The following is a 21,986-nucleotide window of genomic DNA, read 5'->3' on the forward strand; positions in this document are numbered from 1 at the left end:
AAAGCAGCCACACAGGCTCACTTTTCAGCATTTACTGTTTTCATTCTTTGCATAGATGCCAAATCACTGCAGAAGGAACCAACTGCCACATAGCCTGGCCGATATCACCAAAGGCCCTCTATTTAGGGGTGCAACTCGGGTCTGGTTGGGTCGGGTTGGGTCCAACCCGACCCAACCCGAGGAACCCATTTTTCCAACCCAACCCGATTTCCAACCCGGCTGGGCTCAACCCGACCCAACCTGATTTCCAATTCGGGTTGGGTTGGGTCGGGTTGACCCACCCATCATGCACATGCTTTTTTTGTGGGCCTCACTTTTTTTTTTTTTTTGGCTCACATTCCTACACAGGCATCCACCATATAAAAACTCTTTGTAACTGAAGGATAACTTTATGTTGAAATTTAAGCACATTTCTAGCTTCATAAGGATAAATTTATGTTGGAATATTCACTCATTTGCCGTTTTAACTTTTAAATTTTTATACATATGGGAATACTTGTCGGGTCGGGTCGGGTTGCCCGACACCCCAACCCGATTTCCAATTTGGGTTGGTTTTTCCCAACCCAACCCAACCCGATTTTTAAAAAAGCTTAACCCGACCCAACCCAAATTCGGGTTCAACCCGACCCGAGTTGCACCCCTACCTCTATTCCATTCCAACATATATGTTTTTATGGAATTTTGGAAAGACCATGATGGTCCAAAAGCTTTGATGATGTTCATCCAAATACGATGAGTGAAGGGGCAATGCACTAGAATGTCCTCGAATGTTTCTTCACTTAGCTTGCAAAGAGGGCACTAGCTTGCTAAGTGTATTTTCCTTCTCTACAAGAGACCACACATTTTGATTCTTCTCTTAACCACAATCCACGCAAAGGCCACTACACGGGAGGAGCCCACAATTTCCACACGTTTGTACGTCGATCTTCTTCCCTGTTCAAGGATGCCAACTTGTAAAAGAAAGATCGGACGGTGAAAACGCTGGTGGGCTTCGGCATCCACTCCCTCCGATCTGCAGAGCCTCAAGAGTCGTAAGAGGAATAAAGACTTTAGACTTCTGAAGGGACTCATGATGCCAATTAATTAATGTTAATGCTTGAAATTGCTTTAGCTAGATTCCTTACTTGAAAGTTACAATGAAACCTTGAAGAGTGTGTGGATTAGATGACTAAAATAGTTGGAAATAAGATGAAGCAAATTTCCTTTTCAATACTTTGTGACACGTATGGTTCGGTATATGAATGCAAGGTCACTTACTGAGCAAACACAAGCTAATGAGTTGAACCACAGAAAAATTGGATAAAAATATTTCCTTCTTAAATTGCCTCTCCCTTTTCATCTTGGATACAACACAAGATCTCGAATAAAGCAAACACATTTTCATTTATCTTGCCCTAGAAACCAGCCGTTATATTTAGATTCGTTTATTCTCTTTGATTTGTGATTTACTTTTTCTGTGGTTTGTGGATTCCTTATTCGCTAGAAGGGTTCTTTTTCTGCAACAACCCATCAACTTTCAAAAAAAAATAAAAAGGGAAGTCAGCAGGAAACTTAACAATTTAACATGGTGTTACAGTTTCACTTTCTATCATTCACGTTAATTTTTCAATTGGTGTTTACTTTCTGCAAAAATGTCCAGCAGTTCCTTTAAAACAAAAGAGTAAAATTGGAAGATCATGACGGCCCACATCTATTATTATATTACAGAAATTTCCAATAACTTCAATGTTAATTTCAATATTCGCTGTTCTGACTAGACTGTGTGAGAAGTCTAATGTTTCGCTGCGAGAAAGACAGGAGCCAGCAAAGGTTTAAGAGCGTACGAAAAGCGAGCGAAGACTTGGAGACGCTTGTATTGTGCCTTTAATATGGGCTTACCAAATATATTTCCTTACTTTTTTATGAGATATTTATTTATATTGACCCACAAATTTATACTTTTGGCTAACGTGATTAATGTTGTCATACCATAATCACATCACCGTTGATTACTTTTTTCACTTTTCTTGGTCTCTTTGTGATTTTGTTTCACAGATGGGCATAGCAGATGCTATTTTGGATCTTGTGAGTAGTGGAACAACGTTACGTGAAAATAATTTGAAGGAAATTGAAGGTGGCATTGTCTTGGAAAGTCAGGTATATTAGCAGCAATTTCTTGGATTTTTTTATCAATCCATGAATTTAAATAGTGTATTGTTACTTGCGTCCTCCATTTCATATTAATCGCAGCTGGTTTATGTAATTCTGCCTTTACCATTGATGACATTTTCCACCTTTACGAAATTTGGAAGCCCATGGGATTTTCTGCAGGCTGTTCTTGTTGCAAGTAAGAAATCTCTGATCCGTCATAGTGGTGATCTATTGCTCACCACGCGTGAGATTCTTGAAAGGCTTGAAGCACACTTGAGGGCCGCTGGTCAATTCACGGTATCACTTATGCTTATTTGCCTTTCTTTGGTAGTTGCGTATTCATCTTTTACATGATTCTATCTTTCACCAAAACAAAAACCAACCACTTTTCCATGACTCGTCTTGCTTGCACATACTGATGGCAGTTGACAGCAAACATGCGAGGGAGCTGTGAAGAGGATGTAGCGAAGAAAGTTCTAGGCCAGCCATCATTATCTGGGTTGCAAGTAAGTCTTCAGAATGAAAATAAAATAATAGTTCAAATCCCAGCAAGACCGACTGAATCCTCCTGAGATTCAGTGAATAACTCCAGATGTAAATTATAATATAAAATGTGCTTAGTAAGGATTATTGTTTAAACAATTATGTGTTATGCCGTTAACATGAAATTGGTTTATTACCTTTTTCCTTCATGCTTTTCCAAAAGTTGACATTAATCAAGTATACCATGTTTCTTTCCATGCTTTTGTGTTCAGGTAAATGGTTACCACCTTCCAATAATAGTCTTCTCTTATTTCCATGTGCATTCTTCAAACCCGTATTACCTTTAGCGTATATAATAAATTGCATTTCTTTGAAGATCTGGGGAAATCTTGGTGGAGAGCTTTCCATGGTTTTTCGTGCTATCTGGTTCTACTCTTCTTGACTGGAAGGCATAATTCATCCTTTATCTCCTGTTTTTGACAATTCACCTCTTGAAAATGAAAAATGAATAGGGATTGTGCTTTTCCTTTATGCTGTTAGTTACCTCATAGTCACCAAGCTCGCTTGAAACACAAATTTTTAGAATGCTTCTTTTCTCAACTTAGTACGAGGTGATTCTAGATGTTTCTAAGCAAAACTTTTTTTTTTGTAACAATAATTTCAAATTTCAAAATAATTTCAAATTTCATGATTTGTTAAGGTAAGATGCTTATTTTCATGACCTGGTTGAAAGTTTATTAGCGTTCCTTTCAATTTAAGAAGATTAGGGGGCTCCCAAATTTTCCTTTGGGAAAGTCTGAACCCTGGAGTTCATTTTAATTTTTCAAGTGTTCTTCCTCCTCCTAACTTTTTGGTTAATTTACGCAGGGACCTACCATAAGTAAGGTCTTCTGCAAACGCAATGAGCGGGTCGTACCAGACTATTACGCAATTGTCATATGTGTACCAAAAAAGGCACTCTATAAATCAGTTCAGCAGCTCCGACAAGTAAGATACTTTCTCTTGAACTATTCTTTAGTTCTTCTTTCATAACTATTCTTTTCTTCAAGTTGTTGAGTCTTGAATTAGGACAAAATTTAGAAAACCTTGTGTTGGATTGCTATATATTTGCTATTGGAGACATGGATTGCTATACACTCGCTATTGGTGCCATGTTTCTGTACCACGAGTTTCAAATTTTGAATACCATCTTGCTTGCCATTTTTTGTTTTTAGTTTTTTTTTTAATGATATCTTGCTTGCCATTGTTACCTTTATTATTTTATGCAGATTGGAGGGAGTGGGGTTTTGGTTTCTCCGTTGACATACATCTTCGACGAAGAGACTCCGAGATGGTCCGCGCTACTTGCAGAACTTGGGCTATGACTTTTCAGACCATATCCTTCCATGTTGTTCACAGACATCCCTTTCGTAGAAGCGAATGCTTGGAGAGTATGTCTTCAACGGCTCAGTGAGTTTCCATTACTTAGATTAGGCTGAGGGATATCTTTGGAAAAACCTTACTATAGTTGTCATTCAAAAAAGAAATCTTTGGAAAAACCTCATCAATTTGTAAAATGTAGTATTTATGTAAAATTAACCATTTTAGCACAAGATGTTTTCAGTTTCTTTTTGCATTTCAAATGAATATAATGCTTTTTCCTTTGTAGTGAAACAATGGTTTTGTGGGCTTCTTGCTTCCATGTCAACATAGCCTTTTCCTTTCACAACATGATGTGAGACACTAAAAATACAGAATATTTGTATGTACTTTGCAATTTTCAACACAGTTTGATACGGTATTTATTATATTGAATATAATTCCTGTTTTTAGTTCTCCTGCAATTTGATATCCGTAACACAGTTATGTTGAAAAACATAAGAGGACGTTTGGATACGCGGATTTTAGAATCCAGGTTTTTGGTTTGAAAACAGTGTGAAAGAGGGTTCATGATCAAGCTGCTATATGCTGTCCTGACAGCGTTTCTTGGATTTTAAGTGAGAAATTCAGGTTTTAAAAATCTCTCCTGCATCCTGAGATTTCTAAACCTGGAAAAATGGGAGGATCTGCTACTCTCTTGCTGTCAGAAAGAAAGGCGAGAAGTCAAAAACGAGTAAAAAAGGATGGCTGCTCCGCTTCTTCTCGTGTCTCTTAGCTACAATTCTGAAGAAATCCCGGATTCTAACATCCGCGTATCCAAACAGCCCCTACATTTTTATCATAGGGCCAGTTGAAAACATGTCCTTGCAGTGCTCTGATAATGTGTTTTTACCCCAGATCTCTATTCTTCCTGAATCATCTCATTTATTCCTATTCCCTATTGTCTATGCTCTTAGATCTTTTAGGTTTTTCCTATTTCTTTTCCTGAGATGAATGGTAAAATGGGTGATATTAGTAAATTTCTAAACTTCGAATCATTCAACATACGGGGCATTTTTTTGAAGAACTTGTTAATTGGAAAAGAGCTTGAAACAAAGTTATGGGAATCGAAAGCCAAGAATGTTTGAACTAATTCTCTTTTATATGGTTTCTAGAATCAGAAATCGTATCTCCCATCACCTGCTTTACTCATTTTCTTAAGAAATATGCCCTCCAAGATCACTATTGTCAGATCACTCAGCCAAGTTTCATCGGTTGCATTACCAGATACTAACGTTTTTCTTACACAAAGGAAATGTTGGACAGATGTGGCCGATTGCATATGATTTTTTCCCCTTCAAATGTCCAGAAACAGTCTGTTGATGCCTGAGATTGTTGGGTAAAGGAATAAATGAGTGGGAGCCAGCCAAGTTTCAAAAGGATTCTTTGCTGTGTATATTGGTGTGGACCGTTGTGTGGATTTCCTTTTGTTGTCCATTTATAAACACTTGATTCGATTTTAGAATTCTCCAATCAGAGAGGATTTTGGGTTGGTGAACTGTTTGAATCAAATGTGGGTGTACCGTCTGTGCATTGCATGTGTACCAAACCATAATATGATGCCAAAAGCACCACACTAGCCTAAAGTTGAAAGTCCTAACCACCGCTATTAATGGTTGTCAATGGACCCATACTGTCTAATGGATCCAAATGATCCGAACTTTAAAGATTTGGGCACAAAAAATTGGATCCAAACCTCCTTTGGAGCCATATCCCATTCCCAAGGTTCGAAATCATTTTTGGACAGTGTCTTCTCTAGGTCCGAAGATTTGGGCACCCAGACATTAATGTCCAAGATTAGGGCACAACAGCTGGATGATACGACCCTTGGATAAAAGTAAAAATAAGAGAAAGTAACAACGTAGGCGTATTCGAGATGGCCAAATCTCCTAAAACAGTCCTTGCTTTTCCATTCTTATGTTAAAAAGAAAGAGATTACATACTTATAGAATTAGCATTTCTACTATTTAGGAAACAATCCAAACTTCCCAAATCCTAAGGGATACTTAGGAAACAAGTTGCATCCCTGCCAGAAATGAAGTTTAGGGTCTGCAAAATTCTCTGTTGATGTAATTATTATAAGCACAAATAGTGGTTTTCTTGGTTTCTTTCTACACTTATCAAGATTCTGCTCATATAATTTAGGTAAAGAGCAGAAAAAAAGGTTTTAGATGACCAAGACAATAGCCCTCTGGCTTTGGCTTTTACCCCTCCACAGCATTTTCATTCAGCTTATCTTACAACTAACCTGTTTTATCAACATCACTAGTGCAGCAGTGCTAACCTGTGTGCAATTTCAGCAACTCGGACGTGACACTTTCCATTCAGAAAGAACACTTGCAACAGCAATTTTCACCTTTGATTGATGTTGATGGTTTCTTTCCTACCTGTTTGTGATTTAATCAATTGTCCAGCTCCATTCCATGTTTTCAGTTCTCTATTATTGCTAGATTCTTCCATCTTTATAGTGTTGAAATTTTCTCATGGATTTCCAACGTGGGGGGGCTGGTTTAGACTCCCTAGAAATTAGGAATGACACCCATGTCTCTTTGTCCTCTATTTAAAAATGTAAAAGCAAATCATTCATAATGCATAAATATATAGGTGGCAAGACCTTTCATTTGGTAGGGCTAAAATATCATAACATTGAATTTCCTCTGTTAAATTCCCATTTAAGTGAATAGAAGGTTCTGGTGAACTTCCCTTCTTTTGCTTGCTCCATGATTATGGGCTGTCATTGCCTAGAAAACAGCCATTGCTTTTCATACAAGAAAGACCAAATCACTATATTTCACAAGTTTGATTTAAGGAATGCAAGTTAGTGGAACAATTATAAGAGGGAACGGGTGGGAACTTGGAACATTTTCTATTATGATTAAAGCTTCTTTAATTAATGACCACCCCCTCGACAATTCATGTTGGGAATCTTGTTGAATTTTCTACTCATCTAAAAGAAAGGAAGGTTCATGTGTCATAAATGAGGGAATGGATTTTTAGTGGTCAACTTCTTTGGCTTTGCCACACATGCTATGGCAAGATTTGGTAAATTGGGTTATGACTCTTTTAATGAGAGATGATTAAAGAAACAAATATTTTATGAGGAGATGGAGAATCATCTAGGGACCTCATCATGCGGGGATGGCTGCAACATACTTTTGTTTGGTGAATTGGGTCTTTGCCATGGATGGATGGACGGCTCTCAGGAAAAGGTTTAGTGCTAAAGGAGTTGAGCATATAGTGGTGGGCCTTGTTTTGCTCAGTTTCATCATTGAAGCATCTTGAAGAGGACTTCCACAAGATTTTGCCCTCTAGAAATCTCTGTTCAAGTGTATATTCAACTAGCTTTTTTTTGGGGCTTTTTGGCCGTCCATACTATCAATTTGTGAGGTCAGAAAGCCTCACTAAACAGAAACTTTGAGTGAAACTAGCAAGGGTCCATGGCTAGAGTGAAGAGTGCTGGTCTCCATCTAAAGTATGGAAAGGGTAGCTTTGCATAAAGAAAAGCAGTTGAAATCCTGCAGACGAAAGTTAAGGAAAGAAGCATCTGGATCACATTATGATCCCTATCCCACTGAGTAAAATTCTTGCACTTTGATTCAAAATCCAATGATGTAAATTGGGTGTTGACCCATCACTAATTAGATCACAATATTCTTTAATCAACCATGAAAACAACTAACATGTGATTACATTCCTAATGCTTCGTTATGGTTTCCAATGTTGTTACTTTTTAACATGTTCACACACATTCCAACCCAATTCTCAGAGGAGGAAAAGGAAGGGGGTGACTGAAAACTTGGACTCTTAAGTATTCCGTGATTATGCTTGCTAATCAAGTACTTTGCAAGAGTAAAAGGAACATTGTAATCAAGAGAAGGAATCAACACATATAGAATTGCCTACTTAGTTGGCTTAACAAAAAAAAGGGGTCCCTCTCCAAAGTCACTTGATTAGTTTAATGGGTTGTTGGTACAAGAAGCTTTGATGCATTCAATTATAGTTATACACAGAAGACAAGAGCAATGATACTAGAAATGCTGGTTTGTGCTTTTCAGGAACCTTCACACTAAGGTTGCCATGCGCCCGAGAGTAGTGGTGTTTTTTGTCATTGCATCAAGAAAACATGAGTAATATTTAATAAAATTTAGGACCAGTTTGGATTGGAAGGAAAATATTTCTGATGGAATTTTTTTTTCTCGGAGATTTATTTTCTTTACGTGATCTAGAGGGAAATTATATGATTATGGCTAATTTAGAGGGATATCATCGTTAAGCTGAGGTCCCTGTTTGGATTGCAGGAATTTTCTGGAAAATTTTATTACAGAAGAAATATTTCTAAAATTTCCTACTTTTTTTTTTTTTACACATGAAAGAAGTTAAGTTGAACCATATCCCTTTTAAGCATATCATTTCCCTTTACATCATGAAAAGAAAAGAAAATTCTGTCAGAAATATTTTTCTTGCTATCCAAACATTGAGATAATTTTGGATTGCAAGAAAAATATTCCATAATTTAGAGGGAAATGATATGCTTATGGCTTATTTAGAGGAATACTATTATAAATTGAAGGCCCCTCTAAGTAAAACTAGAATGGCCTAGGGAATTTTAAAATCTATGCCATATCATAGTAGCTTTGTAAAAGTGAAGAATTCTTTCGAGAAACGTGGGCTCAAGATACTTATTTTTCTTGGAAATAAAGAATCACGTGAATTTGATTTGAGAGGCTTTTGACCGAGATCAAAACATCAAAATCAAGCTTTGCTTCAAATTCGAAAAGAGGAATAATCCCACGATAAGATAGGGAAAGGGAAAGGGAAAGGGAAAGGGCATTATATATTTATATGGGAGAGATGTTTGCGCTACCTTGTTTTCATAATGTCACTCATGACTTTGTTTTTCTACTTTTTCGATCGCTCATGGGGATTCTAAAGTCTGTAAGAGTCCATTAAAAAAGGACTAATGTAAAGTGATTAGTGGCTTTACTTAAAAAGAAAGCATAAATATTAATGGGATCTGCTAGGGACCTTCACAGAAAGGCATTTTACTGCATGCATGTGAGAGCAGCCACACAGGCTCACTTTCAGCAGATTTTGTCTTATTCAATGCCTTTATATAATGCTACTCTCTAGCAAATCCCAAGAGTCTCTCCCATTTAAAATACTTGTAGAGCCTGCTAATGTCTACAAGGTTCATACATGATAGAAATAGTAAACAAAGCACTAGGCACGATGTGGACATGAGTTTACAAAGTTCAGCAAGATTGCCTACAGTCAAGGAACTGTTCATAAGATATCCACGTGGCATTTTTCACATTAGTGAAGAAAAATTATTTCAAGAAGTGTTTTGCTCAGAAAGGAGGACGACCCTTCCCTCGGAATGGTTCAAAATCAAATCTGCTGCGATCCGATCTGGGTTCGTAACACACGAACAAAAGATTACATTGATTTTTTTCTAATTAATCTAAACCCAGATCAATCCTAAAGTGTTCCTCCATAATCTCTCTAAACCCTCTCACTCCCTATAATCTCTCTAAACCCTCTCACTCCCTCTGGTTATAAATAATCTATCTCAATTATATTAAATAATCTCCAAGCGCGTAATAGGAACTACAAAAAAATAATTCTTTTTTCTCTTAAGTAGTAATAAGAAGCTGGCATTGAGACCTCATTTGTCTATGTGAACACTTGATAGCACATTAATATATTTTTTATTTTTTCTACATAATTTAATTATTAAAATATAGAGAGAAATGGGCGAATCGTGGGTTATTATTTTAGAATTTAGAATTTAATGATCTGTATGAATAGTTATCTTAGAATTTTAGATGTATAGAAAATTATAAACAAGTTTTGCGCGTCGCATTTTATTAATATGATGATATGTTTTGAACCATTTTTTTTGCCGTTCTCTCTGTTTTTTTATTGAGAAAGAAACGTTTTAAACCTGTCTGGATTTCGGTGGGGCAGCCCCTTCCAGAGTAATTATGATCATGGTTTTAAATTTCGATGGGGACCGAAACCGAAATTTTCCGAAATTCAATTTTTCGCCATTTACCAAATTTCGGTCTGAAATTTAGATTTAATGACATTATTTAATAATAATAATAATAAGTGTTACAAAATTTCGGTCGAAATTTCGGTTTTCCGGAAGTCCGAAACCATTACCGAAATCGAAATTTTAATCCTTAATTATGATTACTCTTTTACACTAGAGGTGGATGACCCAATTTAAAAAAGGGACGAATATATAATTTTCCTTTGCTCACTATGGTCAAACACAAGTACGTCTCGATGTATTAGTTTTTTTAAAATTGACGTAGGCTGGGTGGGCCCTTGCGGCCAATGGAAATGTGGGGATTTGACTTCAGGTTCAAAATATAAATTACCTAAATAAAAAAAATAAAAAAAATATGGGATGTGCTAGGGTCCATCACAAAAGGCTTTTCGGGGATGGTCTGTGGCACATCAGACCAGCCATGTTGTGAATGGAGACACAAGCTACTGTCTTAGGCTCATCTGACGTGCGACAGACCATCCGCGAAATGCCTTCTGCGATCGGCGCTAGCAATTCCCTAAAAATATTATCTGTAATATTTATTTATATTTTCTTATACCAAACATGCCATTGACTATTTCCTAGAGTACTGATATCCGCACTGTGATATTTTGATAATAACACTAATCATTTAGCTTTAAACTCTCCTAGCTTTCCTAATTGGCTACAAAGCTTCCTGATAGTAGTAATAGCCTTTGACAGGGCGGAAAAAAAGATGTAAAATGAAGAGAGAAGTGCCATTATCAAAATATGGTAGTGCCACCTCTCAATATAGAATGATCCTAGGCCCTTGACTTCCCACATGTACCATGTGGGACCCAAGATTTATCATTAAAAGTGATCTTTAATAGGGTATTTGACCTAATAACCATATAAGTGCATTTTCGTAATTTAATAACCAAGGTAATTTTTGATAAGTAAGCTGGGATCGAACCTAAGACCTCAAGGTTAAGAAACAAAGCCAGGTGTTAATATTATTTACAAAGAAAAAACAAGTGAATATCCCAAAAGGTATTTTAGTAATTTACTCATTACATTAATAGTAAATCAAGTGGGATTAATATTATTTACCAAGAAAGAGGATGTTTAATGAAGGGTGTTTTAGTAATTTACTAATTTTTTTGTTATCAGGTATTGCTAATTAGCAGTGATAAAGGCATTGACCTCTTTTCGTGTACATATATACTGCCTCAATCCCCTTGGAATCTCACTCTCTTCGTTCACCAAATTTGTCTCTGTTTTCAAGTGGTTTTCCGATTCAGTTACGAATTTTCCGATCGACCCAAATGCCCATTTCCCATTCAAAAGAACCCTGTTTTTAGTGTTAGTTTTACTATCATCTCTGTCCTCTCATTGAATAGAAACAGAGGTTTCCAATTTCAAAATCCAGCCCCCTTTGCAACCCATTTGGTTTTGCTATTTGTGTTTGTGAAAATTCCATATAGAGAGTCTGGTTTTGTGAAACTGGGCAAGTCGAGCTCTCTTCTTCCTTGATGGGTCCCTAAAAAAAGCCTTGCAAGTATGTAATTTCAGTCTTCTTCCAAAATCCAACACCCAAAACAAACAAAAAAAAAATCTCTTTTTTGCCCCTTTTTCGCATTTGTAGTGATTAATCTGGCTTCATTTCTCTTTCCTATTCCTTAGAAAATCATTTATAAAATCTTTCAAATCATGTAACTTTGGTCTAATCTCTTTCCCCATCAGAAAAAAAAACCCAAAAAAAAAGTACTTCAGTAGCTCTTTTTTCATGTATTTTTAGATATAAACATCTAGAGTCGTCAATACTAGCCAAAATTCCAACTATTCCGTAACAAAATCTTTATAAAAACCCTTCAAATCATGTAATATTTTCCTCCCTATAGTACCTCAACAAAAAACCCAAAAAAAAAAAAAAACAAAGAAAATTAAAACACCCCCATAAAAAAAAAAAATGTTTTAGCTACTCTTTTATCACTAGTAATTCAATCTTCTATTTAGAAAAAAAAAACAGTTCATTTATAGTAAAGATGGCGGAATCCGAGAACGGTACGCCGAATGTATCAGCTCCGGCGACTCCCGGCACGCCGGGAGCTCCGCTTTTTTCAGCTCTCCGAGTTGACTCGCTCTCTTACGATCGGAAGTCTATGCCTCGCTGTAACAACTGCTTTGCCGTTAACTCGTTGATCCCCTCTACTCCGTGTTTCGCCGATTTTCCCAAGCCCAACGTTTCTCTCACTAGAAAGGTACTCTCTCTCTCTCTCTATCTCTAATTACTTTCCCCGACATAACTATCTCGAAGCGATAAAACTCCATTTAATTGACTGAATCTGGTAAATGTAGATTAATGAGGGGTAATATTTATGAGCTTTTAAATGGTGTAAGCCCTTATAGACTATAGTCCCGTATTTTCACCATAGGATGATCCAAACCGTCCATGGGATGGAGCACGACGGAAATAGGTTGTTCCCAAAAAATCATTTCCATAGGATGATATTAGCCCTCCGATCTATAGAGGTTTCCATAATATGCAGTTCCGCTATAGATGAGCGGTTTGGATCACCCATACAATGTGTGGGCCACTTTATTTTTCACCATATAAAATTTCATAACGCAGGGTGTAAGATGCTAAAGCAAGGGTTTGGTAATCTTTCTTATTAGTTAAATAAAATATATCTTGTATTCTTGTTAACTTCTTTTAGTTTTTATGTTGAAATGCTGCGATGGACGCTGGCAAATCCCTACTATTATTTATTGATTTATTCAAAGAGATGATATTTTTGTTAATTAACAATATTAATATTATTCATTGATGAGTCTTATCATGAGTTTTGTTTCTTATGTTGTGTAGTACGTAGGCTACTTCAAGCCTTCGTAGATCCCTTGACCTTTGATGAAGGATAAGAGAGGCTCATATTCTATCAACTGCAGTGACCGAAATGCCCTCTTCATAAGAAAAAAAAGAGGTGTAATTAACAAAGAGAACGGTCCCGCATCATATAAGTTCTCATTAACGAGAGAAAATTAGTTGGTATAGATATTAGTTAGGCCATGTTTGGATACCAGCAAGATTTAGATTTGGATTTAGTTGATATTTTGAACTAGATAAGATCCTTAGAATTTCCATATCAGTTACAACTGTGCAAAAAATTCCGATTTTCAAATCTTTTCTGCGAGACGTTATTTGGAAATCAACGTTTGTGGCAACTTCCGTCACCATCGCTGCTCCTCACGTCGACAAGTGTACATCGCTCATGACCGTTGAGTTATTGACCACATGTATCAGCCGATAAATTTCGGTATTGGAGGAGTTCCGATATGGCAATATCGGTACTAGGGAGAAGAATTATTGAGCCATGATAGAATTTTCATTATAGATAATATGACTAATTGGTGTATTGATCAAATTTTGAGTCTAAATTGTACACCAAAGCCCTGTGAGGGGGCACTTTTTGAAAGTTCCATATTCTTAAAAATATCTTAGATCGAAAGCTTGCTACCGTCCAATTGAAACATGCTTTATGGGCAAAGGTCCAAGAAAAGGAATTGATACGATGGTCACAATAATTCAGCTAGTTCTTGTCTTTTTTCCATAGCCCCCCCGTGAGGTGACGATCGGATGGACAGTAAGAGTTGATAGGTATTGGACGGTAGGGATTGTCTCTATATGTATGTCCCATTTCATAGCTTGTATTTTACTGACCCATTAGAGTGAGCAAATTTGTGGGCTGCAAGGTTAAAAATTTTACACTGAAAATTTTGTTTTCATTAAGAAAATTGCAACCCTGCTAACTCAATCCTGGAATTTATTTTCTTATTTTTGAATGACCTAAACACCTTCCAATTGTCTATGTGCAGCTGGGGGCTGAGTTCGTGGGGACCTTCATCCTTATCTTCGCGGCCACTGCGGCACCGATCGTAAACCAGAAGTACAATGGTGTGGAGACTCTGATCGGCAATGCGGCCTCGGCGGGCCTAGCGGTAATGATCGTGATCCTTTCGACGGGCCATATTTCAGGGGCCCACCTCAACCCTTCGCTCACGATCGCATTCGCATCGTTTCGACACTTCCCATGGATCCATGTCCCAGCCTACATAGTGGCCCAGGTCTCCGCCTCCATATGCGCTTCATTCGCACTCAAGGCCATTTTCCACCCGTACATGTCCGGTGGGGTCACCGTTCCTCACGTCGCCACCGCCCAAGCATTCATGCTCGAGTTCCTCATCTCCTTCAATCTCATGTTTGTTGTCACTGCCGTGGCAACTGACACCCGGGCGGTATAGAATTTGCTTCTTCTTATCTCCTCTCGGTCGTTTGAATCTTGGGAAAATTTTATGAAATCTTGGATTCCAAGAAAGCTTGGAAAGGAAAAATGTTTTTAAAAGTTCCAGCCTATTTTTGTACACTAGAAAAGATAAATTGAACCAACCCTATTCAATTTTTACTTAGAGGGACCTTTAATGTATGATAATATCTCTCTAAATTAACCACAATCATGTCGTTCCCCTCTAAATTTTGAAAAGAAAAGAAAATTCCATCAGAAATGTTCTTGCTTGCAATCCTAACGGGGGGCCTGCTTGGACCTAGAAAAATAATTCTATGGAAAAATATTCCAAGGGGCATAATAAACATTGCAAAACTGATTTTCAGGTGGGAGAATTGGCGGGAATAGCAGTTGGGGCTACAGTTATGCTGAACATTCTCGTTGCCGGGTGAGTACTATTTCCCTTTCTTCACCTACAGTGAGATTTCATTGTGGGGAATCTTATCACCGTAGGAACTTATGGAAAATGGGCCCCACTTACTATCATCCCCTTTTAAAGGTCAAAACTAAGGGTGTCAATTTTGGCTCGAGCTCGGCTCGAATCCTTAACGAGCCGAGCCGAGCCCGAGTTAGGCCAGGCTCGGCTCGGCTCGTTAAGAATTTAATATATATATATTATATATTAATATATACATTAAAAGGGTTGTCCATGGAGTGAAGGGGGGGGAGGCAAAATATGTCACTTCATTTTTGGAACCTCATTTGTTACTAGGACCACCCCCCACATTGTAAAAAAAGTAGTCAAATTACACTAGTAGGGCTGTCCAGGGAAGATGAGGGGTGTGAACATAATATAACCCGAGCTCGGTAAGGCTCGCGAGCCTGACCGAGCCGAGCCGAGCTCGAGCTTGGTTCGAGCCCGAGCCCGAGCCTCGCCTCACTTGTGAGCTTAACGAGCCGGCTGGTCTCGTTTACACCCCTAGTCAAAACAAAAGCAAGTGGGATCCACTTAACATGATCAATTGGGGGCAACATTCATTAATAATAATTTCTTCTTCTTAGTTATATAATACGGTAGTTTTCTAACGTGCGCATGGTGCACGAGTCTGAAATTATGAATCATCATATAAAAATTCGGACTTTAGAACCCGATTGTCATATAAATATTGCATTTTAAAGTATTTTTCTTTGCAATTATGGATCCTCTGACGTCTATTTTATTGTTTTTTTCTGTTAAAAAAAGATTGTAGCTTTCGCTTTTGCCATTTTTCAACTCTTGTACCAGGTGGAAAAGCAAAGCAAAGACCATGGCATGCGCAAAATGACGATTTTAACCTTGATAATTGCACCTACTCTATTTCTCTTTGTCAATCATGGGGCCCAAGTCAATGACCCTTTCATTCTCTTGATGGGACTGAATGGGAAATGATGTTTGCATTCCTATAGTTGATAATGCGACACCTCCCTTCACTTTATGCTTCTCTACCAAACCACTATAGACTGAGTAGAAAAATGCTTAACAAAGTGTAGAGTGCCGTTATAAAAAATAGTAGTTCATATATATAATTTCACCGACTGTAAAATATTGAGGATTTTCACTAATCTTTGCTTATCTTACAATCAAACCTAATGAGTGTTTATATAGAACACTCAAGAGAATAAACAGAGACACTAGTATCACAAGATTTATGGAAAGAGATTTGACAAGATACGAGAAGATAATCTCAATACCTATGGCCCATAATTAAATGGAAATGATTTCAGCACCTCAATATTTTGATAAAGATGCACGGGGCATCTTGTCGTGTAGTATTTAAAGAGCTTGAAAGAGCATTTTGAGAACTGTGTAATATTCTAGTGACCACCTTTTAAATACTACACGACAAAATATTTTGCCGGATAGGGAGAATTAGTAACAGTATTCTGGTTTATCAAACATGAGAGCGCTGAAATCATTTCACTAATCAAATAGGGAGAATTAGTAAAGGGTATTCTCGTCAATTGGTTCTGAAAGTTAAAAATCTGACCCGCCATGCAAATAGTATTGAAATGATATCTTCTCCCCTTTTTATTTGATGAAACTGATTTTGATGATCAGGCCGGGGAGTGGGGGTTCGATGAATCCAGTACGGACGCTGGGGCCCGCAATTGCAGCTGGTAATTATAAGAAAATCTGGATTTACTTGGTGGCCCCCATCACGGGTGCGCTTTTCGGTGCGGGTATCTACACAACGGTGAAGCTCCATGAAGACGAAGTGGAGCCCACACCACGCCATGTCAGAAGCTTCCGTCGCTAGCCACGTCGCGTGGGCCCCACCCCACCCAACGTCTGTCCCACTACTTTGCCCCTTTTTTTTTTTTCCTACTGTTTTAATAATAGGACTCGGAAACGCGTAAGATCAATTATTAGTTTGGAATATTTTCTCTGTATAATAATATAATATACACCGAAGGTTCTGTGTGCGTCGCGACGCTGGAAAAACATTGCGTCGTTTTGTGTGGCTGTGGGGGATTGAGAATAATGGGATTTGGATATTGGATTTGTTTGTGTAGTGGAGCCTTTCCTAGCTGTATCTCTTTCTTGTTAATACATGTTTTTTTAGCGTATTAGAGGGATTCTTGGATTGTTGGTGCAATTTGATTTCATGTTTTTTTTAGCAAGGAATGATGGAATGAAGGGCACCCTTACAAAAATCAGCTTCAAAGGCGCCCCTATTGGGTGATTTCTGCACAGTGTTGCGCCTAAAAAGTGAAAACCGTGTTGACTTCGCAGAAATCACACAATAGGGATGCCCTTGAAGCTGATTTTTGCAAGGGCACCCTTCATTCTATCATCCCTCTTTTTTAGCTGTTTCTATTTGTGCTCCCTACTTTTGATAGTTCCACCCCTGCATTACTTAATCTTAAACTAAAGTCTTCTCTTTTTTTTAACATGATCCTGGTTAATATTATTATTAAGATAGTATGAAAATTTGCTTTAGAAGCCTGTCAATATTTTATGTTAAAATAAGGGGAATGATATTCCCCCCCCCCTCTGGCGGATAAAATTCCCCCCTTTAACGTTACTCATTATCTCTTCTCTTGCTTGTTTTAAGTTTTGATATCAAGGGTAGAATGTCCTTGGTTGTTCGGCTCCCTTCCTCAGTCGTTGTTCAAAGGATTGGGGAGCGGTCTTGTTCCTTTTATTATATCATCTTTCTTTATTTAATATATTGGTAGGGGTACGCCTAACCTCAGCTTACTGATCAACAAAAAAAAATTCATTAAGTTTTGAAGGCAAAGAAAAACGTTAAAGGGGGTGAATTTATCCTCAAGCTACCATTCCCACATAAACCGTTAAAGGGGGGGATTTTATCAGTTTTGCACCCCGGGGGGTTATCATTTCCCTAGAATAATAGTTATATTGAAAATTGAACTTTTTTTTGTTCCTTCTACAGATTATTAGTTGTACTGGCCATGTTTTCCTATCTTTATTGCAATGTTCATTGTGATTTCGTCGTCCAATCCAGTCTGATCAGATTCGCTTTCAAGCTTCAAGCTTTTGGAAAACGCCCCAAGTTCACCTTAGAACAAACATGCACACACTTACAACCCTGTGATGATCCTAGTAACAAACATATCTCGTACTGCTAAAACTGGGCATTAGCGCACCATATAAAAGGATTGTCCGAGTAGTCCTACTCACTTGAACATGTTTCTTATAATGAATATCCTAAATCAAGAGCCCACTTTTGATGAAGAAAATGATCGATCAATCTGAGGAATGCTTTGCCCAATGTAATATGGATGGAATGATAATTGTAAACATGAGCACAGAGGCTATGTCTAATTAAATTTTGGTTGGAGTGACCCTATCCTCCGAGGAACGTGAAAAAATAGTGAGTCTATATAGGGAATTCAGAGATTTTTTCTTCATCATATTTGTCGTGGAAGGCCACTCGCTGAGATTTGATGCTTCCCTATGTTCCTTGAGGTCTAGTGACCACTCAAATTGTACTTTTTGATGCTATAGATAGTTAAGGGTCACATCGTGGGTTTATCCGGGAGGTTCGAACTCGAGACCTTTGTCTCTGATACCATGTTAACTTACCAACTTCTCTAACTGTTGGAGAAGGTGTTATTTAATCTTTTATACTTTAACCCTCCCCTTCACGTGTGGCTCCTCTTTTTAGGATTGGCCTACACGTGGCACATGTGGCCCCTCTTTTGGGTTTGGCCATTGCATGTGGATTTTGCTATCAAGGAGTTTTGAACCCATGCATTTGCTCTGATACCATGTGAAAGAACCAATCACTCCAAAAGCTTAAGCTGTTGGAGAAAGGCGTCATTTATCATTCATACTTTAACAAACAGTTCATAGTGCTGGGGTTCCACACAAAAGCAAAAGATCCCACATCGGAAAAATGGATAGATGTGGATGGGCTTATAAGAAACGGGGCACCCTCCTCTTAAGGCTAGCTTTTAAGGGTAAGTTCTACCCGGGTCCCTACAAGTAGTATCAGAGCTGGGGCGTGGTAACCATGGTGTGTCTCCGAGGATGGAAAAGTCCTTCGGGGAAGATCTCGGTAACTCTGATATGCCTCGGAGGACCGAAAAATCCCTCGGGAAAGATCTCGTAGTTCCCACGTTGCTCCTACATGGAGGGGCGAGATTGTCCACGTTGCCTCCGAGTGGAGGGGAAGATTGTTGAGGGTTCCACTCAAAAGCAAAAGATCCCACATCGAAAAAGTGGGTAGATGTGGATGGGCTTACAAGGACTTGGGCACCCTCCCTTTAACAGCTAGCTTTTAAGGGTGAGTTCTACCTGGGTCCCTACAGATAGATTGCCTTGATTGGTACCTAATTCTTATGTGGACCCTATTGTGTCCCCTTGATGATGTTGGGACCCAGGCAGAACTCGCCCTTAAAAGCTAGTCATTAAGGCTACGGGAGAGTGCCCAAGCCTTATAAGCCCAGCCACACCCATTCACTTTTCTGATATGGGATCTTTGCTTTTAAGGATTTTTTCTTTCCTCAAGGGGGACAGTTTTGGGATGTGGCTAGAACTCTCCCTCATTACGGGGAAGGTGCCAAGTCCTGATAAGCTCATTCACGTCCATTCTCACTTTTCCGATGTGGGATCTTTGCTTTTGCGTGGAACCCCCAAAAGATGATCTCCCTCCTCTTTTCTAGAGAGCTTAATTATGTGCCTCATGGGCCCTGTAGGTGCTACATTTCTCATGTCCCAAGCTCCTCACTAACCATTTTTTCAATCATTCTTGGTGAAACTATATTGTGGCTGGTGGTGGGAACACGGTGGGGCTTCTTTATTCAATGCCTGTATCCGTATGCGTGCTATTATTCTAAAAAAAAAAAGGTCATCTTGCTAGACGAAATGGTGGAGGGGTGTCTGTGGCAAAGAGCTGGGGTGGTGAAGAAAATCAGAAGACTTCTAGCTACGTGTGAAAACTGGAAGATGACCCACATATGGAGAGAAGGAAATGGGGCAGCTGATTATTTGTCTAAGTGGAGTTGTCCCTTAAAAGGAGAGCATCTATCTGTGATTCTTTGTAATGATGCCTCTGGCACAATGTACCATCGGTTGTAATTTTCATCTTTTTGGTTCTTAATTCATTCTGGTAGGGGTCTGCCTAACCCCAGTTTGCCCATAAAAAAAGAAAAGAAATGGTGGAGGGGTGTCTATAGTTGTCCTTCTTAATTGTCAAAGAATAGTGAGTAACAGAACGATAAAGTTAATGGACGAAACCCTTCTTTTTCACGGCTAATGAAGGGGTTAGACAATAGGAGAGAAGAGATGCAAGAAAGTAAAATATATTTGCAACATGATGTGATGCGAGACGAAAGTAAATGTGCGGGTGCCCTTGGGTGAATATAAGGGTGCAGGCGCCTACCCATAGGGGTGCACCCAGGGGTGGAGCTACATGAAGCATAAGAGGGGGAGCTGCCCCTGTTGAGTTGGGCCAAACTCCTTAATAGGCCCAACTCAATTGGGCCCAGCCACCTTTAAAATTTGAAGCCTGCCCCCCTTATGTATAACCTGCCCCTCTTATGTATAAATCCTGGCTCCGCCACCGTGAACCCCCATCTACCCGGGCGAAAGTGAATTGCGGGTGCTTCGAAGGTGGGGTGTGAATGTACAGGTGCCCATGGGGTAGATGTATATTATAGGCGTTTCATGGAAAAAATATAAATGTCTTGGTGCCTCTAGCTAGAATGAATGTAAATTGTTGGTGCTTCCAATATGCATGTAAAGATGCAAGTGCCTACCAGCAAGCCAAAAGAGTAACTGAGTAAGGCTTTGGTGACTGAGAACATAGGCATTGCTGATTGAGAGGACAGCCACCAAGAAAAAAACCCTAAGCCGGTCAGGTGAATGATCCTAGTCTGTCTTGATGTTGATTGAAAGTTTTGATGGTGATTTGTGTGGGCACACCTACCTTCTTTACCACCATATAAGCTGAAATACATGTGTTCCTACACATTTATTTTTTCCTTTTTTTCTTTTTTTCTTTTGAATTTTGGGGTGGACATATATGTTCATGCACATTTGTGCAGAACTTAAAACATTTCCTTTTTCTCTTGTTTCTCTAGTTTTTTAATTTGATTTTATCCTTCCTTCTTTTTTCCTTTTTTTTGGTGAGAGTACATATTTTTGCGTTACATGTGAGACTTTGACTCGTTAATCCAGCTAGAAGAAGCCTCCTTTTTTTTTTTATGGGTAAGCTTGGGTTCGGCAAGACCCCTACCGGATTTATTAAAGAAAGGAAGATAGAAGATAGGCATGAAAATTAGACCCTCTACAGGCAGAGGCGAACAAAGACAGAGAGACAAAGAATCTAAAAAGACAACACAGAAACTCCCAAAGATAAAAAGTGAAACAAAGGAAACAACAAAACACACCCACAGGCAGCCATGACAAAACTTATCCCAACTTGAGGGATTGAGTCTCCTCAATGGCAAGAACATAATTTCCTCACCCTTCATCTTTAAAATGAGCTCAATCAGGGGCGGAGCCAGGAATTTACATTTTTGTGTGTGTGTGTGTGTGTGGAAGGGAGGGGGAGGGGGAGGGGGGTGAGGAACTAATTTACACCTGGAGGACCGGGACCATGGCCACCCCATGCTATATGTGCCTCTGCCCCTGATCTCAATGCCTCGGATTTAGCAATTCCGTTAGCTAAAACCATTGAGCCAGATTGTCATCCCATGACATCAATTTGGGCACCTTGAATTTTTTTTCCATGGGATGTTAATTTATCAAGTAGTGAGAGAGGGATGGGAAGGATGGAAGAGAGATATGAGAATAAATAGTAACTTGCGTGGATTTTTTTTCTCTGCTTTTTATCCTTAATTTATTTACCCTCAATTCACTCAATCTTTCTCCCCCATCTCACCCTTCCTCACCATTGGGGAAGCTAATATTCCATGGAAAATAAATACATGGTTGCCAAACATGGCCTACACATAGAAAGAAACATCGAAGCCAGCTCATCTCCCAAATCTTCATCATGGAAAATAAATACATGGTTGCCAAACATGTCATACATATGAAGCTGATTATGATTGAACTAAGCCCCATTTGTTTTGAATTTTGAGAACCGATTTGAGTCCAAAGCTAATTATTCTACTCCAACTTAAACAAAAATTCAAGTCTAATAATCAATTCAGATTTGCTATTG

The 21,986-nt window shown here is 38.6% G+C and overlaps 2 protein-coding genes across 2 annotated transcripts in view; both read left to right on the top strand.

The window, feature by feature from the left end:
* LOC143887874 (ATP phosphoribosyltransferase 2, chloroplastic-like) overlaps window positions 1–4,436 on the top strand; it is a 35,038-nt gene extending 30,602 nt beyond the window's left edge. The window contains exons 7-11 of the mRNA XM_077392108.1: window positions 2,035–2,136; window positions 2,311–2,427; window positions 2,556–2,636; window positions 3,481–3,600; window positions 3,882–4,436. Of these exons, the coding sequence (XP_077248223.1) occupies window positions 2,035–2,136; window positions 2,311–2,427; window positions 2,556–2,636; window positions 3,481–3,600; window positions 3,882–3,977 (516 nt within the window). The 3' untranslated portion in view covers window positions 3,978–4,436. The remainder of the gene's footprint in view (window positions 1–2,034; window positions 2,137–2,310; window positions 2,428–2,555; window positions 2,637–3,480; window positions 3,601–3,881) is intronic.
* Window positions 4,437–11,261: 6,825 nt separating this feature from the next.
* On the top strand, window positions 11,262–16,859 carry LOC143887875 (putative aquaporin NIP5-1). Its single transcript, XM_077392109.1, has 4 exons — window positions 11,262–12,288; window positions 13,901–14,320; window positions 14,694–14,755; window positions 16,406–16,859. The coding sequence occupies exons 1-4, from the start codon at window positions 12,073–12,075 to the stop codon at window positions 16,602–16,604; spliced, it is 897 nt and encodes a 298-aa protein (XP_077248224.1). The 5' UTR covers window positions 11,262–12,072; the 3' UTR covers window positions 16,605–16,859.
* Window positions 16,860–21,986: the final 5,127 nt, after the last annotated feature.

Source organism: Tasmannia lanceolata, unplaced genomic scaffold, assembly GCF_043159265.1.
Source record: "Tasmannia lanceolata isolate RefF3 unplaced genomic scaffold, GAP_Taslan_0.1 ptg000012l, whole genome shotgun sequence".
Lineage (NCBI taxonomy): Eukaryota > Viridiplantae > Streptophyta > Magnoliopsida > Canellales > Winteraceae > Tasmannia > Tasmannia lanceolata.

Bases quoted from the DNA above. Each gene is read 5' to 3' on its own strand.
- LOC143887875 (XM_077392109.1), top strand. From the start codon at position 12,073: ATGGCGGAATCCGAGAACGGTACGCCGAATGTATCAGCTCCGGCGACT. The intron at 12,289-13,900 runs GTACTCTCTCTC...GTCTATGTGCAG, and splicing joins ACGTTTCTCTCACTAGAAAG to CTGGGGGCTGAGTTCGTGGG. The intron at 14,756-16,405 runs GTGAGTACTATT...TTTGATGATCAG, and splicing joins CTGAACATTCTCGTTGCCGG to GCCGGGGAGTGGGGGTTCGA.